The sequence below is a fragment of the Haliotis rufescens genome, unplaced genomic scaffold, assembly GCF_023055435.1.
Source record: "Haliotis rufescens isolate VD_foot unplaced genomic scaffold, xgHalRufe1.0.p SCAF_29, whole genome shotgun sequence".
Lineage (NCBI taxonomy): Eukaryota > Metazoa > Mollusca > Gastropoda > Lepetellida > Haliotidae > Haliotis > Haliotis rufescens.
The window spans coordinates 1,309,249-1,328,460 of NW_025963990.1; the positions used below are offsets into that span (position 1 = coordinate 1,309,249).

The 19,212-nt window shown below is 39.8% G+C and overlaps 2 protein-coding genes across 2 annotated transcripts in view; both read right to left on the bottom strand.

The window, feature by feature from the left end:
• LOC124125168 overlaps window positions 1-19,212 on the bottom strand; it is a 225,518-nt gene that overhangs the window by 72,969 nt on the left and 133,337 nt on the right. The window lies entirely within an intron of this gene.
• LOC124125166 overlaps window positions 1-19,212 on the bottom strand; it is a 148,882-nt gene that overhangs the window by 34,644 nt on the left and 95,026 nt on the right. The window contains exons 75-79 of the mRNA XM_048402759.1: window positions 17,606-17,766; window positions 4,119-4,169; window positions 3,683-3,892; window positions 2,707-2,935; window positions 404-506 (exon numbers count right to left, since the gene is read on the bottom strand). Coding sequence (XP_048258716.1) covers window positions 404-506; window positions 2,707-2,935; window positions 3,683-3,892; window positions 4,119-4,169; window positions 17,606-17,766 — 754 coding nt within the window. The remainder of the gene's footprint in view (window positions 1-403; window positions 507-2,706; window positions 2,936-3,682; window positions 3,893-4,118; window positions 4,170-17,605; window positions 17,767-19,212) is intronic.

The window sequence follows — 19,212 nt, forward strand, 5'->3', positions numbered from 1 at the left end:
GCCTTTTTCATAACTATGTAAAATGTCTTATTCTACGCCTGTTCTACGATTCCTACTTTACAATGAGCATGTGTTTATGGCGTATGTCACTGCTACATTTATGTATTAAGGTAATGGTATCCAAACCACATTCTATGTGCCATTCCCGCATTCCACCAGCAGATGTACACTTCCTACTTCTGTTTCTGGCAGTCAGTCTTCTGATTATTGCTAAGCCATGCTTCTTACAAACGTACAGTTCAACGTACACTCTGTTGTCAAGAATATAATTTATGTATATTTTCAAACGGATAACAACAATTGTTTACGAGAGTTTATTTGATTTTTCCCAAAGCTGTATAAATGAGTTCATCTCAGGAAGTCAGTGATCAAACCAAACAAGTGATAGAAATCAGTATCATACTGCTTCAGCCTTCAATCTGTCAAACAGATCCTTGATTTCTCCATTCGTGAATTTCTGGTTCAAAGCTTCATTGATGATCTGCTTTACATCGCCTGTGGGTATTCTGAATAAGAAGGCCATAGAAATTCAGGCTCGTTAAATCCCCCACATACGTTAGTCAGTTCTCTATTTACCATTTACCATTCATATATCTATGGAATAGTTGTACATAAACACTATGGTACATTTTGTTGACATTTTTATATTAGCCTTGACTATACTCAACTGGAGTATTTATCGGAAACTGTTTATATATTGTGCTAACCCTTCTGTATAACTAAAACTTCAATGCGTTAGATTTGCTTACAAGGAAATTATTATGTTTATTTCCTTTCCAACTTCTTCACTTTTCACAAATTTTCAAAAAATGTATACCCTTAAAAAAAGTAGTGGACACTCGAAAATAACTGAAAATTTCCACAATTGTAAGAGACATTAGTTTCCAGTAATAGTTGTATGATAATAATTAGCGAATTGATAACACATTACAACCGGCAGTTAAGTATGACAATAGATGTTATGACTGTCAACGATCTTGAAGGACGATAATAGGGGTAATAAGGCAAATTTCAGGCAAAGTTGACGTTATTGAATCAGTAGTGCGTAAAACCACCACGCTTGTCAAACTTTCATTCTCAAGACGAGGCACTTAGGTATGTTTATCTCATCCGTTTTTTTCTGTTGAGTTCTGCCTTTGGAACATCATTGACCTTCACCCTCGTGTTGTTCTAAATTGGTGTGTTCTGATTTATTTCTCAGTGGGCTTCATGGGCTTCATTCTTTTTTCACTTGATGCCGAGCGGCACATATGATGACAATAAGTACCATATTTAAACGTATTTTGGTATTACGCGCCCGGCGAATTTTTATATAATTATATCCAAATGTATGGTGAAGAATTTTAGCGACCTCAAACTTCTTTTTTATTGCTTTGGTTTATTTTTTAAAGATTTTTGCAAGCTCGGAACTACTTTTTAAGTCGCTATTAAAAGAGGTGGTAATATGTCCCTGCGTGTAAGGTAGAGATAATTTACGTTTCAAGGGTTTTACATTTACATGTAATGAAAAAAATTAATTTTCCGATAACCACTACACAAAAAGTATATAATAAATAGGATATTCTATGAAAGGCTTCTTATATTAGAATGAATGTTAACCATGGTTTAAATTGGTTAGACCTTTTCGGTGCTCCGAGCCTAAGGGTTTAACTGACCATTTCAGCCATTAAACATCAGATCCGAGTGGTCTAACCTTAAATGCCACTGCAAATCATTATGTGTTATATTCCACCTGTATTGTGTATGTCATTTTGTATTTACTTGTTTTGGCAGATGTCAACAGGGAGCGCAGAATGACCAAGAAACGAGCACGTATTAAAATATCGAAATATTGCTTGTAATCTCCACGATAGGCCACAGAGACTAGTCTATTTAACAAATATGTACTGACTGGTAAGTAAAAATCTCACATCGTGCTGGAGTCAGCGTGGACAGTGAAATTCTCTAGGTAAGTAAGTTAACTTCACTAAGTATTTCTGCCAGTTAGGTGTTGCCTCCGATTCACAGATGGCAGAAAGCGTTGTTGGCGGCGTAGCGGCGAGCAGTTGACCAGGGCAAAAATTATTATATTATATTATTCTTTACCATGATCGGCGTGGTAGCGGTAGCGTCATGGTGTGGGCCGGTATCACACAGGACAGGCGAACTGATTTAGTTATTGTGAATGGACATTTGACAGGCCAACGATATGTTAAGGAAAACTGTGTGTCCTGTCTTTGTTCCATTCGCTAGAATTATCGGCATAATATTTTAACTGCAAGATGACAATGCCAGACCACATCGTGCCCAGGTCGTCACTGAGTATCTCCGACGCCATTCTACTTTTGCTCGCTTAGTCCCTTGACATGTCCCTGATACAGCATGTTCTCAGGCAGAGTGAGTACGACAGAGACCCAGCAACATGGCCCAGATTTTGGTAGCATTTCCGACTGAATGGTGGGCAATACAGTTAATCAGTTAATCAACAGTATGCCATCAAAGTGTGGTGTATGTACCGCCCAACCTGATGGACACACCAGGTATTGGTCTATAGGGCTGAGATACATTTTACAGCCGTTTACCGAGATACATATCATTACACCCATCTCATGCAAGTATGTCACGAAATTAATTTGCTAAAACCATTTTCTTGCAATTAACGTATTGAAGCACTAGAGGCAAACGGAATTGGTATGTGCCCTCAGTATAGGATTATGCTACACTCACAGGTCTAAAGGACTTCTTCTTTTCCTCCTTCTTCCAACAGGCGAACACGTAAATGGCACCTTGAACGTCTTTTCATCCAGGAGTTTGTAGTAGTAGCAGTTGTTGGTGAGGTCGTGCCCGTTCATGGCACAGACCTTCACGTGGAAGGACACCTCATATAAAGATGGCGTTTTGCTGATCACGTAGCTCAGGTTGATGGCGTTGCCAACTGGCTCTGTGTGGTTTTTGTCTGGCAGAACAGCGAATTGGCATTATGACAACTGACAAACTGGTGAGCGTCAGGCATTATTGCACAACGAAATGAATTCATTTAATGAATTTTTGTCCTCACATAAGACCCTGGACAATTACAAGATGAACAAACCTAGAACCTTGGCCTCCGCAGCTTTAATATTCATTTCTCGGCAAAGTATGTCATGCATATTAAGGCCTTTTACATCAGTTGTCAACGGTCATAATACTGGGGTAAAGTTGCGACCCTTGGGCGCCCAAGCAAACTTTGATTATGTCTCTAGTTTTGTCAGCAACATACACATTCAAATGGGTTTCACCGAAGTGTAAAATGTTTAAGACTTTTCCTCCCACATCAAGCTGTTCAAAGTGGTGTTAATCTTAACTCACTCAATTTCTGCAATAATACCATCAAGAAACAGTTTCCAAAATAGTTCTTAAAATAGCCGACTCAATGATAAAAGATTAGTCTTTTAAAGGCATTTAGAAGTGATAAGGAAGAGCATTCATGGATGCCAAGTGTTTTTTTTTATTCTCATAAGAAAAAATAGTTGATATCCATACATTCTCTTCCCTGTAAAAGATTAATTTTCCATCAAGATCAGATTGATTGATATAATTATGGTACGTAATTTATATTATCTCTCCTGTTGCATTTTATTCAGGAAGGAAAACATATCAAAAAGGAAAACATGAATATGTATTTTCTTCGGGTATTCCTACCCCAATTATCCTCTCCACTCACCATAGTCCACAGCCTGAAGCTTCTTCGTCCACTCTTTGTTCTCTATATGGTACATAAGTTGGTCATTGCAGTAGTCAACCTCGATGCCGGCAGTGATGGTGTAGATGCCGAGGTACTTGAGGTCGACGTCCGCACAACAGGTGATGCCCATGCAGTTGTCAGTCAGTCGACAGGTGCTGGAGATGGCAGCAGGGAGGGATGCCGGACAAGCTGGCAAATGGTTAATGAAAAGTATTTCTTTATACGATTCCGACTTTATCATAAGAATGTGCTTATAAATCACTATCAAATAATCAAACCATTGTTAACAGAATCTATTTAATAATTGCAAACAGTAGCATGTTTGTGCACTTTTATATTTTACGTTGTGTTATTATGTATTGTAAACGTGAAAGATCAAAAGAATAAAGGCATGGCATGAATTGATGTAGCCTACCGGAAGTTCGCAGAGAACATTGTTCAGACTTCCAGAAATCAAAGGAGACACCTGCAATGCAATCGACAAAATATTTCAGACTTTACCATCCGTTTATTATTTTCCTCAAATGACAACAAACACATTCGTCTAAAGAACACACCTGTATCTAACTATGCTGTTAAAGAAGAACATCAACTATTGACAACCTACGCACTAAGTTTGCCGACACACGTCTGTGGTTGGTTCTTATTGTCTGTTTGGCAGTAGTTTACACTGGTAGGTGGCGTTTTCGCAAGTGAGAACTGATAATAACTATGTCTTTTCGTTAAAACTTTACACGTTGTGTCCACTTCTTGGGCGACCCCTCACATTGTTTGTCTATGCATTACGAGCAAAAAGACGGTAAATCGTAGAGTGGTGAACCTGTACCTCTCTTGCCTTCATCTTGCCGTCGTTACCAGCTTACCGCGTCACAATGTTTTGACATCCTTGCATGCAGAACATTATGATGAACATTACTTCAGATCTGAACGTTGCATAGGTCACTTCATGTTCTTAACCCTCTGGATGCCGAGTTTTTTTTCTAACGTACATTTTCGGAAAAGATTGAAAAAGTGAAGGTTGTGCGAGAATTGCGCTCACGCGGCACTGGATCTACCTCTGGCTATAAAATTACGCAGAGGTGGGGAATATTAAATTACCTATTTGATGGTGTAAATTTTACTACAAATATTAAAATGGTTTAAAAAAAAGACACTTCTAAATGTTGCCCGAGAGTTTATTCAGCGTTGAAAAACAGTCAATTTCTCCGCTTTTTATCGAACACTGATAAAAGTACTGTGCGACGATTTTTTTTATTTAGAAGCTGAATGGAAACTGTTGGCGAACAAAATACTGCCTAATATCTGAACGACATAACTACATATCAAATGGAGTAATATGCGTTTGTATTACGACATACATTCAATGCCAAAAATAGCATGCCGTAAATGGCGAAAACTGATTTTTCTCTATGACGTCAAAAGGCGACAGAGAAGTTACACACGTACAAAGAAAAGGGGGCATAACTCCGCTATGCTCATCACTAGTTAATTGTAGCTGTGGGTAAGAACAATACATTTTCGTTGTGTTTTGTTTACCAGGAACCAAACTATTCCAACACAAATATCGATATTGAAACTGTATACGTTTAGATATTTAAAAAACCCCATAAGAAATGATGAACTTGTACTTCATAAAAAAGAGGTAATAGAAAAATGGAAGATCTTATCTAACCTATGACTTAGTCCTTAGATTCCAACATTCTCTTGATTGTGTAAGTGCAATTTGACTCATGTTGCACCATTATTAATGGAGCACTAGCCTTATCATCAAATGTAATGAAATACCAAAAAAATATCACCATTCCTTTTGACGTCATGGCTGGTTTTTATGTCTTTGATAACGTCGGAGAAAGACAACACTTGTATTTTGATTAATATATATATCTCCCCAAAGTTTCGTTCATGGATTGGACAATCTCAATGTGTAAAACGGAATTTCACGCTTTTTCGACTCAACATAAAATGACTGCTCTCACCAAGTAAATAATGTCTTGAATGTGTAAACCATTTGATAGTTTATCGTGTATCTTAATTGGTCAAGACACGTAATGAAATACCCAAAAGAATATTAAAAAAAACCGAAATTATATTCAATGTTGGACATATATTTGTATATATATCCTATCGCTGTGCTCGAAAAACTGCAGTAGTTGAGGCCAGCGGTACAGGACCGCTCCTGGCTTCTGATTGGTCGAGAGGGTCACGTGACCTCTGATAACGTCACTTATCGTTTCCAGTGGCGTGCGCATCCAAGATGGCGTCACATTCGTTTCCGATGGCGTGCGCATCCAAGAGGGCTGCACATCCGTTTCCGGTGGCGTGCGCATCCAAGATGGCGACACATCCGTTTCCTGTGGCGCGCGCCTCCAAGAGGGCGTCGCATCCGTTTCCGGTGGCTTGCGCATCTCCAAGAGGGCGTCGCGTCCGTTTCCGGGGAGGAGGGAAGGGAAAAACCCAGAGAAGCGGTCGTAAAAGGTGAACGAGATCGACATTGTTGTTCTTAAAAAAAGAAAAGGCGGTGGTGGTGAAGGGAGGGAGGGAGGGAGGGATGGAGGGAGGGAGGAGGAGGAGGCGGGTTCTTTGTTTGGGTTTGAGGGTCGTCAAAGCAAAGGATGAAAAGCGTTCTTTCCGGGGGAGATATGTGGCCCTGAAAAGGGCCGTTTTGAGGAAGAAGTCGATCACTTCTTCACATACACATACACGCAGTGGTGCAAAGGCGCGGGTGGCCTGACACCTGTCTCCTGACAGGACACTTACTTGTGTGGCATAGTCGCCGCATGTAGGTGTCCTTCAGGACAGTGTTGCAATAGATGCACTGGAAAGTGCCATCCCGTGCCCTTGTGCCAAGGGCATTTACTGGCAGGCACCCTTGGCACCTGCCGCATTGCCATGGAGGTAGCGATTGCAATGCTGGTACTGCTTCTTTCTTCTCCAACTCCGAGCGGTACCCTTTACTCAGTGGCAAAGGGTGTGTCACTGAAATGAGCTCCAAATCCCAGTTTTCTGAGTTATTTTCCATGCTGCTGCTGATGATTTTCTTGTTTACAAGTGGCACTGATCCACTCGAATGGTTGTTCTCTTGTTTTATAGGAGAGGCACTGACACCCTGCTTCCTGGTTGGTTCGCCAGGCAGCAGCTCCAATTGGTTCGTTTCGCTGCCTGGCCTGAACCTCGGTTTTCTAAAACGACACGACCCCTGTGTTTCTTTTCCATAGGAAATTTTTTTTTCCATGGGAGAGAAAGCACAACCCCGGTTCGACCATTCAGAGTCCAGTATGGTCCGAGCGTGGCCTCTGATTGGTCGAAAACCCAGGCTTCTGATTGGTCAGATTTCGATCCGGTTTTTTTTCTTGGGTAGCCTTGGTATTTTTTAGGTAGATATTCGTCTTAATGCTAAAGGTGGACCGTCATGGGTAGGCATAGACGTTATGTGGGAATGTCTACGTGATGAACGTTGTGTCACCCCCCATGCAAATCGGGATGTCATGTGTGTGTCTTCAAACAGACGTTGACGTTGATCCATAGGATTGTTATGCCATGCATACGTGATGTACGTCATGTTGCCAGGCACACGTGGTGTTTCACGCGTGTCTTTATGCAAAACGTGGTGTCATGTGTGTGTGACTACAAACATTTATTTAGTATTTAGATGGATAGAGAAAGGTCGATAGACATACGTAGTGTTTCACCCGTGTCTTCATGCAAACGTAGTGTCATGTGTGTGTCAACAGACGTTGTCACTCGTTCATTTATACCGAGGTGTTGACACTCGTGTGGGTCTACAGACGTACTGTTACACGTGTTTTCATACACACGTGATGTTTGACTCGTGTCTCCAGGCAAACGTGATGTACTACGTGTCTCTATTTATATGTATATATATATATATATATATATATATATATATATATATATATATATATATATGTATTTATTTTGAGACGTACAAATCTGGGTATGTCATCTGGGTGCCCTACGTGGCACCACTTGTGGGGCCAACAAAGAAAAAAAACTTGTTGGTAACAGGAACTTGAACGGGAACTTGAACGGAGACTTGAACAGGAACACAGGAAACGGGAAACGCCCTCCTAGGCAGCCAGTCATCCTACGCCATTCGTGTTCTTCTGATTCACATTCTCCTCGCAGAGATAGTGTAGCTGTAGCTTCTTCTTGATCGATTACTTTTATCAACAGATGTCCGGCCAGAAGGGAGATCGTATTGGTCTAGGTATCGATCATCCCGCTTTGAACACCCCAATACGGATTCCCTTTCGTCGCTTTGAAGATCTCCATGGGCTAGATATTTTGCATGCAGTGGAAAAAGTCCAACAGTCCAACAAAGACCTGAACATCGATGCCACCATGGTTTTGACTTTAGTATACGTAGCAGATCCCGACAGGCTAGGATGCTTCTTGGTCACCAGCATCACCGGAAGATGTCTTCTCCTCAGGTATGCCCATGGTTTGCAACGATGGTGATGACAACGTTGACCAGGATCCTTATGGAGAAGCTCAACTCACTTTTACGCGTTGTTGTTGTAGGGACATACAAAGCACTCCCTCCTCCATTGTCTTTTCGTATTTCCTATGTATCTGGTTGTTGTTGTTGTTCATTATTAAACAGTGATTGATTCAATTTACTCTTTGTGTCTTGATTGATCTCAACTCCAATAGAGTGCCGAACCGAGGGTAGAGGTTGAGTTGAGATGTTGTCTACGTTGTCTGTCTGTCTGTCTGTGCGTCTGTCATGTCAGTGCACATGCTCGTTGTAAAATTTAAGAAAAAAGTAAAGAATACAAAAATAGATAAAAGAGAAAGGCCATGCTTGAAAGATCAGCTGCCTGGTGTCAGTCATTTTTTCAGTACACATCACCACTACCACCGTGTGTCATGTCATGTGTCATGCCGTGTGTCAGTCAGCCCAAACACAGGATGACGTCACGTGATGAGGTGGATGAGGATGATGATGATGATGATGAGGTCATGACCTTCCGTTGAAGGGGGAGGGAGGAGAGTTTCATAAAAGCAGGCGAACCCCCAGACCTTCTTTCAGTGAAGTCACAGTCATCATGGGACAAAGACGGTCTATGAATGCCATGCCATCCTCCCGAGATGTCCCCGATACCGAGTGCGTGTCTGAAAAGGCGAGAGAAGAAGCGAGAAAACGTACACTCTTTATGGACGACACACTCTTTATGGACGACACATGGCGACTCAGTGACATTCTGGAGGGACCTTTTCCTTCTTACACCTTGTGTCACCCTTCTCATCCTAACTATGATTCATTTCAAGAACGTCTGAGGTCTTTTCAAACGTGGCCTAAACAGATGACCCAGACCCCTTATGACATGGCAATGACTGGCTATTTCTATCAAGGACGAGGTGACCCTGTTATCTGTTATTGTTGCGGTGTGACACTCTGCCAATGGGAAGCCACAGACAAACCCTGGAAAGAACATCTGAAGCAGGCCAAAGTCCCCTGCGAATACTTGTGTGTGTTTTGTCCTGATGGAGAAGTGAACGAAAAATACAGACGTTTGGTGTCCCAAGAAGCACGGAAGAGAAGAGTCGAGTGTCTTGTTTACCCCAAGTGACAAAGTTTTTTGTTGTTTTTTTTCAAAGTGTACAGACGTTCATACCCTCGTGGTCACCCTCGTGGTCACCCTCGTGTTCACAAAAATCCCAGGGACGCCCCCTAATCCTGTGACTTTTGTTTTGTTGTGTTTGTTCATGTGAACGGGGGATTAAAAGAAAAAGTTGAACAAATAGTAGTGTTATGTTGTCTGTAGGATGAAGAAAAAACAAAACAGGATCGAAATGCACACCCCGATAAAAACCTGATCGAAATCTGACCAATCAGAGGCTTGGGGTTTTGACCAATCAGATGGTCATGCTGGACTCTGAATGGTCGAACCGGGGTTGTGCTTTCTCCCCCATGGTAAAATCCATTTCCTATGGAAAAGAAACACAGGGGTCGGTCCGTTTTGGAAAACCGAGGTGCAGGCCAGGCACCGGAACGAACCAATCGGGGGCACTGCCTGGCAAACCAATCAGGAAGCAGGGTGTCACTGGCTCTCCTATAAAACTATGTCTGTCCGAAGATAAGCAGACACGATAAGCAGAAGACTCCCCCGCGCCTCTGTTACAACTGTCAAGTCATGGGTCATTTCACTGCAGATTGCCCAGAACCCTGTCGAAAGAAGACTCCTCAGGGCCCCTGTTACAACTGCCAAGTCGCGGGTCATTTCGCTGCAGATTGCCCAGAACCCAGTCGAAAGAAAACGTCAGCAGCCCCGTCCACGTCGACACCCGTGACACCAGTGACACAAGTGCTTCATCTCTTAGAAGCCTTGCATGTCGATGTCCTCGACCTTAAAGAATGCATCACACAACTCCGTGTGGGCTTCACACCTCGTCTAGAGAAAAGAAAACGGTACAGAAGCCCCTAAAGAAAACACTCTTCAAAGCGCCGACGACACCTTCAGTCCGAGGATGAGATGGAGGTGGAGGATGAAGAAGATAGATCATCTGAACAAAGTGACTAACGCATGGAGCATACTGCTCCACTGTTTTTTCCAGTTTCCCATCGTTTCAAGTTTTTCCAGTGTTCCAGTGTTCCTGCAGTTTCCAGTTTCCAGTTTGTTTTCCAACGGCCCTTTTCAGGGCCACCCATCTCTCCCGAAAGAACGCTTTTCATTCTTTGCTTTGACGACCCTCAAACCCCAAAAGAAGAACCCGCCTCCTCCTCCTCCCTCCCTCCCTCCTCCCTTCACCACCACCGCCAATTCTATTTTTAGAACAACAATGTCGATCTTGTTCATCTTTTACGACCGCTTCTCTGGGTTTTTCCCTTCCCTCCTCCCCGGAAACGGATGCGACGCCCTCTTGGAGGTGCGCACGCCACCCGAAACGGATGCGACGCCCTCTTGGAGACGCGCGCCACAGGAAACGGATGTGCCGCCATCTTGGTTTCGCACGCCACCGGAAACGGATGTGCAGCCCTCTTGGATGCGCACGCCACCGGAAACAGATGTGCAGCCCTCTTGGATGCGCACGCAACCGGAAACGGATGTGCCGCCATCTTGGATGCGCACGAAGGGCCCACAATGTCCTGCGCGCATGCGCACCGGAAGTGACGTCATCAGAGGTCACGTCACCCTCTCGACCAATCAGAAGCCAGGATCGGTCCTGTACCGCTGGCCTCAACTACTAAGTGCACTTGTTTAAAATGTAAACAAAGCAAAATACAGATTTTACACAGTGTAGCGTTTTCTCCTATTTTGAGCTATCCATTCGTCTATTCGTTCAAGATATTGACTCAACATTTTCAGAATATGCATGGGAAGAGAATCGTAGGAAAAATTTGGGAATTTAAAATAGATACATTGCAATGATTTGATATTTTCAACAGGAATTGTCAAAGTTACCGTCCTGTGTGACGCCATGATTGACGCAAAATCACGCACAACGACAACGGTATTTATCGGAATTTCTGACTATTTCCGTTTGTTTCAATCAAAGTTATACAACAAATAACAGTACATAGATTTTCAGAATGTTTCTGATTACTTACATGTCACATTTATGTATATACGATCCCTGAATTAACGAAAGTTCCCTCGTAAAATCCCGCGTACTGTTGACAGTTTCGCGCCATTTTGTAAAAGTCGGTCACAGGTAGTGATGTCATACGTCAACATTGTTGTACATATTTGGTAATTTCTTTGAGGTGAAGGTCCTAGAATGAGAGTGCACACGATCATTGTATCATGCTGTTTACAGTTTCAGCTATGATGTAGATTTTGCATATCTTTTATACATTTTTTCATACAATTATTTTCACTTTTGATATTTGTCAATGTTCAAAATGATCATATCCATAAATATAGGTCACAACATGTAAGAACGAACCTTTGATAATCTCCTGTTTGTTTGAACATTGTTTACATAACAATTGGATCGATAGGTTTATAGTGTCGAATACGATATTTCTTTCCTTTGGACAAGTGTTACAAGATGAAGTGTAAATGTAACTGCAGCATGTACGTTTTTCTTGGGATGTGTAATGGTCAATATTATAAGTTCTGAACTTCATATAACCAATGTCCATGAATAGCCGTTTCATTTTATTCTATAACTAAAACTGAACATATAACTTTTACAAAATAGATAATATTTTTCGTTAAAATATACGCACACATTTCTGAAAGAATTGTCTTGGTCTTGGAATTGTTTTTTATGTCGTTTTATACACAGAACAGTGATATCTAACGATTCGCCAGGTGCGCGTTAGTCACAAACAATTTACGAACTATTCCTCTCGTTTTGCAGTATATGATCAATCGGTTAATTCATTTTTCAATATTGTGATCACAGGATTTAAAACTGTTTACTTTATTTCTCCAGGAATTGTAAAATGTATAAAAATAAAACCCATGCCAGGTACCCCGTTGGTTCAACCGTATATGATTATCCTGATAATTCTTTACCAATAGAGCTTTCTTCGCATCTTTTATTGTGTAATTCTGAGATGGAATGAAGAGAAATATAATAATGAACAAATATGTGTTCAATATTGAATATAATTTTGGGTGTTTTTAAATATTCTTTTGGGTATTTCATTACGTAAATTGATGCTAAACAGGTGCTTGTCTTGTCCAATTAGGATACACGATAAACTATCTAACTGTTTACACATTCAAGACATTATGTACTTGGTGAAAGCAGTCATTTTATGTTGAGTCGAAAAAGCGTGAAATTCCGTTTTACACATCGAGATTTTCCATACCATGAACAAAAATTAGGGGAGATATATATTAATGAAAATACCAGTGTCATCTTTCTTCGACGTTATCAAAGACATAAAACCAGCCATGACGTCAAAAGGAATGGTGTTATTTTTTTGGGTATTTCATTACATTTGCAGATAAGGCTAGTGCTCCATTAATAATGATGCAACATTAGTCAAATTACACTCACACAATCAGGAGAATGTTGGAATCTAAGGACTAAGTCATAGGTTAGATAGGGCCGTCCATTTCTCCTTTAACACTTTTTTTTTATAAAGTACGAGTTCAGAATTTCTTATGGTTTTCTTTATATAACCAAACGTATACAGTTTCAATATCGATATTTGTGTTGGAACAGTTTGGTTCCTGGTAAACAAAACACAACGAAAATGTATTGTCCTTACCCACAGCTAATTCTCAACAAATGACCTGAGTTACAATAAACTAGTGATGAGCATAACGGAGTTATGCCCCCTTTTCTTTGCATGTGTGTAACCACTGTGCCGCCTTTTGACGTAATACAGAAAAATCAGTTTTCGTCATTTACGGCATGCTATTTTGGTATTGAATGTATGTCGTTATACATACGCATATAACTCTATTTGACATGTAGTTATGTCGTTCAGATATTAGGCAGTATTTTGTTCGCCCACAGTTTCCGTACAGCTTCTAAATAAAAAAAACGTCGCACAGTATTTTTATCGGTGTTCAATAAAAAGCGGAGAAATTTATTGCTTTTCCTCGCAGAATAAATTCTCGGACAACACTTAGAAGTGTCTTTTTTTAAAACCGGTTCATTATTTGCAGTTAAATTTACACCATCAAATAGGAAATTTAATATTCCCTACCTCTGCATAATTTTATAGCCAAAGGTAGATCCAGTGCCGCGTGAGCGCAATTCTCGCACAACCTTCACTTTTCCGATCTTAGGAAAATGTACGTTAGAAAAAAACTCGGCATCCAGAGGCTTAACCCTCATGGTGCCTGGACGTCCGTCAGCCTGCATACCGCTCAGAGTGAGTGAGTGAGTTGGGTTTAACGCCGCTTTTAACAGTATTCCAGTTATATCGCGGCGTATCAGCTTAATGTGGGAGGAAAGCTCGAAGTGATGCAAGTCTCAGACGTTTACTACTTCGGTGAAACCCACGAGCACGGGTATGGTGCTGACAAACCTAGAAACATAATCGGGGCGAACCGGGATTCGAACCCACAATCCTAGGTTTCTGGCGTGCCCAAGGGACGCAACTCTGCACAGCGAATCGCGGCACCTTAGACGACTGGGCCACCCGTGCCCCCCATACCGCTCAGAGCCGCACTGTGATGACGCCGCGGTTTCAAAAACGTATACATTGTATCAAAAGTGTTACAACGTCTTTATTTCTTCACACAGTGTAACCAAGTTGTATAACATGCAACTCGAGTTGATTGTCTTTCCATCAGTATCTAAAGTCACCAAATCCAAAAGATCCATGCACTGCCTAGCCATCGATAAATGTGCCAGTATTATAGGTTTCCTACTTTTCTACATAATCGTTATATGTAAGCACCCGAATATGGCAACCAAAGTCAAGTAAGCGCGCTTGTTTGAAATCGAAATGTCCAATAATTCATATCATTGGCAAATACATGTCCTAACAGTGATAGACATATGACATTTATGTTGAAGTACACATTCACTGAGAATTTTTCATGAGTTAAATTTACCGATAAAAAATCCCGATGAAATTGTGCGTGTTTTGACGTCAAAACAAAATTGACGTAAGTGGTCGTGATTAATTCATACGCAAACTGTTTCAAAGATGATGTCACAATACGAATGACAGTTTGGAATGTATATCTTGAAGAAATCCCGGTTACATCCATGTATGTTTCAATGACCGTGCTCTTTTATTAGTGATTAAAAACAACTTCGGGGTAATTGACATCGTACATTTTCAAAGGACAAAATGTGAAAGATCGCTAAACAGGCCTAACAATACTCAAATTGACATCGCTCAATATCGGACATCATTATTATTTCTTAATAATTAACAAGATTATACTAACGTAATGCCGCCCAAGAGTAAGTACATGTAGAAGCAATCAAAATTGTTGAAACGTTTTCATGGGCAGCAAATCTATTCAACAAACCTATTTTCGATCACTCGCAACTCGGGCGCCATATGTAATTGCTTCGTTGTGCAATCAGACAGACCGCTTATTGATGCTTCGGGTGTCATGATGTGTTGTTAATGATTTAAATCTAACTTATATAAAGCTTGAAACGAGATGTAATTGGCAATTTATATACTTGAATTTGAAAGCTCAAGAAAAGTAGAGTAGGCTATATTTAATACAAGGAAACGATAACTTGCACAGTACAGGTGGAAGAAGGCAATATTATTGTTTTACGGTACAATTATAAATAATATCTAGATTAAGTGAAAGGGAAAATTACAAAAATATGAATTACTTCCTTTAAAGTAGTGTTCAATGTATATACAGTTCATGTACTCAAAACTCTGAACAAATTTGTTTCACTATGACCACGAGAAAACATACATCCTTGTCTCAGCTAGTATTCCGCACTTGGCTGCCTTACTCAGATCTTTGCTAAAAAAATACCTGTATGGCCAGTCCATGAAATACAACTTTTTCTTTCACATTGTTTTATAAATACGACTTTAGAAGTGTATTTACACCTAGGAATGCACATGTACATTAAAGGACATACGTGATAGATTATTTCCAGTAGCTTCCAATTCCATCCCATTCTACTTAAGGAACAGTTTGAAATTGATAATGATCGTAGGTCAGTGAAAGTAATGGACTTATTTGTCATTAAAGGAAAAATATATTCTTGGTATTGAACTTTAACCAGCAAAATCTTTAATATAAATGGTATTCAGTGCTTCCTTTTTTTCTTAATTTTGGCCTAGCTAAACTACAACTTGGAGGGAAGATATACAAATTAAAATGGTGAAAAAGAACCACAAGAATGCTTTGATTTTGCTCTTAGACAAATATTATTTTTTTTAAATTTCTATTTCATAGTAAGGATACGAAACAAAGTTATTACTAGTATGTCACTGATCGAGGTATTTGGTAATCTAAATAATTCAGGGTAAAAAAACATAAATAAAACTCTATAACACATCAAAACGAAATCACATTTACACTGAAATAATTTTGTCTTTCAGAAATAGAATCTATATATTTTGAGTAGCTCTAATTACTTTTACTGTTATGGTTATAAATTGAACCATTCGAGATTCTTATAGATGAAACTAAAATATTAAAAATCTAGGTTGTTTAATATTGGATCCATTTTGACAGCTTTCTCACTGTAAAACATTCCATTCCCTTATTCAACTAAATGCACATTATTTTCTTGGAATATCAAGCCTTCAAACACATATGAAAGGCACATGTCACAACATACCAAAATTAGAAAACTGCGTCAAATATTCTAACACTGTTAGTCAAATGATAAGCGGCCTCATTCACTCGTCGGTCGCCGTGGACATTTTCCAATCGTGATGTACTAGCTATGCTTTCTAGTTCAGTTAAAGAGAATATTGTTTTTCGGAAAATGAAACCACGTGTATCCATTATACTACCACAACATTAGATCAGCTGTTTCATGTGACGTCATCCACGTCACAACACGCGAGGTCAAAGCACGCGCACCTGTCCAGACGACAAATTCACAGCAGCGGGAAATCACCGACCGTCTCTTAGCCTATTCGAATAAAATTGCAGATTGTAACGAAATAAAATAAAGTTTACTCATTGCTGACATTTCAGATAACATATCAAATAAGAATTGAAGACATGTAATACATTATCATACCTTAATCAAGATTACAGTGTACATCAATAATTTGTAAATCTAATATTAATATTAGATCTAATATCCATGGCAAAATGTTGAAAATTCGAGCTGTCGTGTTATGATATATTCCATTTTCTGAAGAGATTAGTATTGTGTATTTGATGATATATATGCATACACAATTTGTTATCAGTTATCTTGTACAATCACAGCATGTACCATGTACATTAGACTCATGGAAAATACTATAACAGCAAACCAATCACAGCGCCATTATCACAGTTTCAATGAAAGGAAAAACAAATCGAAATCGAACTTTACAGCACATCGTATCCATAAGCGGTTAACCCAAATAGAAAAAGGTATTGCTGTCATCATTGTAGAAGTTATGTTGATGTTTTCAGTAGTTGTATTATGTTTGTATCCATATCCATATATTTGAATATTTTCTGTAAATCAGGACCATAAAATGAATGACAATCTGCGCTCTCGTTTCGTTTCTAGCGCCGTGCTAAATCGACGTGACACATAACATATGCAATCCTTGAACCAAAAACTTCAGTGGCGGACTAAACGTTAGGACTCTTACGCCAATAACTGTACAGTGGGGAAAAGTAAATCTTTCTGACCAGTCCGATCAGATTTCTTTTTCAAATTGGCTGTCTGATATAATGATAGTTACGTGTATGCGACATAGGTGCATAATAACAAATTGCCTTCATTCGCATGAAGTTCAACATGGCCATTACCGATAGTCGATAAAAATATACAAAACGTGTAAATAAACTTGTTCGTAAATGAGTGAACAGAAATTTATTTACGTGAATAAGTACACACTTGTGAGAAACATGTCTTTCTGACCACTCTGGTCATATTATTTCTTATTAACAAGGATTTTGTCTGAAAATATTTACGTGTATGTGACATGGGTGCATAATGGGTGCCGAGAAGCGCGGTAGCCACTTTACTAATCTCTCCATATTTCGCAATCCGTAGCATTGTATAAAATATGACTTGCACGATGTTAAAGCTAAGATGATTGGGGTGATGATGGTTATAATGTTGACTTTGTGCACTCTGTGTTTGATATCTTAATTCACGGTTTAAAAAGGGCATTTTCGTGGGACCATGTATGGTCCCCTGGCACTATGCGGGTGTGAAAAGTGAAGGACCATATATGGTCCCGTGGCACCAAGAGGGTTAAGAGAGGACCATGCGTACAATACATCTGCACTAGAAGCTGACCACATAAATCATAAAAACTTTTAATTAATAAGGCCATGAACGTCTTGTACATACCACTAAACGACACTGGTAGACTCAGGCTACACGGAGAATAGACCAGCTCTGACTGTGACAAGACTGGGACTTCAAGCACACACGTGTTGTCCTCAAAACACATCTTGATGTTCAGGTCAATCACCAGCTTCTGGGAGGCAGGGATGTGCTCAAGTTTGTATCTGTGGCGACATTTGATAAGCTGTTCTACATTATTTGTGGATGGTAAGTTTGTATGCAATTAAATATTTTTCTTTGTTCAGTGTACGTAAGAATCATCATACATCTCTGAAGAATTCTAAGAGATTTATGAAATTATGCGACAATATAACCATTGAATATTGATGTAGAAAGTATTTGACGTGGATAGGAGAAGAATGACAGTTTTGAAAGTACAGGTTACAGTTGAATGATTGATTAATAATTACTGGTTAAAAATTGAACAATAACAGGAAACCGTGTATATATATATATATATATACATATATATATATATATATATATATATATATATATACATAGAGAGAGAGAGAGAGAGAGAGAGAGAGAGAGAGAGAGAGATTTGAATACACTTTCCTTATATCATTTTGCAACTCTGAGTTTCACGCACCCATGGTATTGCGTACATTCATCAGGCAAAATGAAACAGGGTTTTTAGTTTGACCCTTTCTTTTTTGCTCGGCTTGGGGGTTTACCATGGCGACAGGTGGAAATGAGCTCGCTTCTTTTGTTTAGCTTGTTAGATGTTAGCATGAGAATCTCGAGCTTCTCTTCCATGCATAGGTTGCAAATCCCTGAGTCTCTTTTGTTGGTGTTTGATTTCTTGATTATGTCCCATTTAATTTTGTAATTGGTTTTGTTTCTTTTCAACTTCCAGATGTGTTTGGAGAGTTCTGTCTCTTTTTCGTATTTCTGAATTCTGAATGATTTTGTGTGGTTGTTATACCTTGTCTTGAAGGGACCGCTTGAAATGATTTATGCTCTACTTTGGATTGAGCACTCTCTTCTGCAATTGGATCATACTTGCCTGATGATCCTACGCAATACCATGGGTGCGTGAAACTCAGAGTTGCAAAATGATATAAGGAAAGTGTATCCAAATCTCTATATATATATCTATATCTATACTCACACGCAAAAGAAACGCAAGTGGTTTTAAGCATATAGGTAACAAACACGGAACCATAAAATTGATACGAGTTTTAGCATATAGTGAAGCCTGATGGTGTTATCAATATTTTTGGTTGCATTTTGGAAGCCCCGAGTAAAAACGCAACATAAAAAACGAATCGTCAAAACGCACCATTTCAATGAATATGTGTGTATCATGCACCCATATCTCGCAAAATCGAAAATGCACAAACTGTCACGAAGTGTAGTGGGTAGAAAACTGTGGCCGATTCTTGGACCTACCACTCCTTGGTCAACAATGCCACGCCTAACTCAAATTCAGAGAAACCAGGCTATCGGACGTTTGGAAGCTGGAGAGTCTGTCCAAGATGTTGCCCGTCATTTCAACGTTAACATAACCACAATTTACCGTCTCCTGCATCGATACAATGCTACACAGACCACAGATGACCTTCCTCGGAGCGGTCGTCCTAGGGTCACCACACCTCGACAAGATC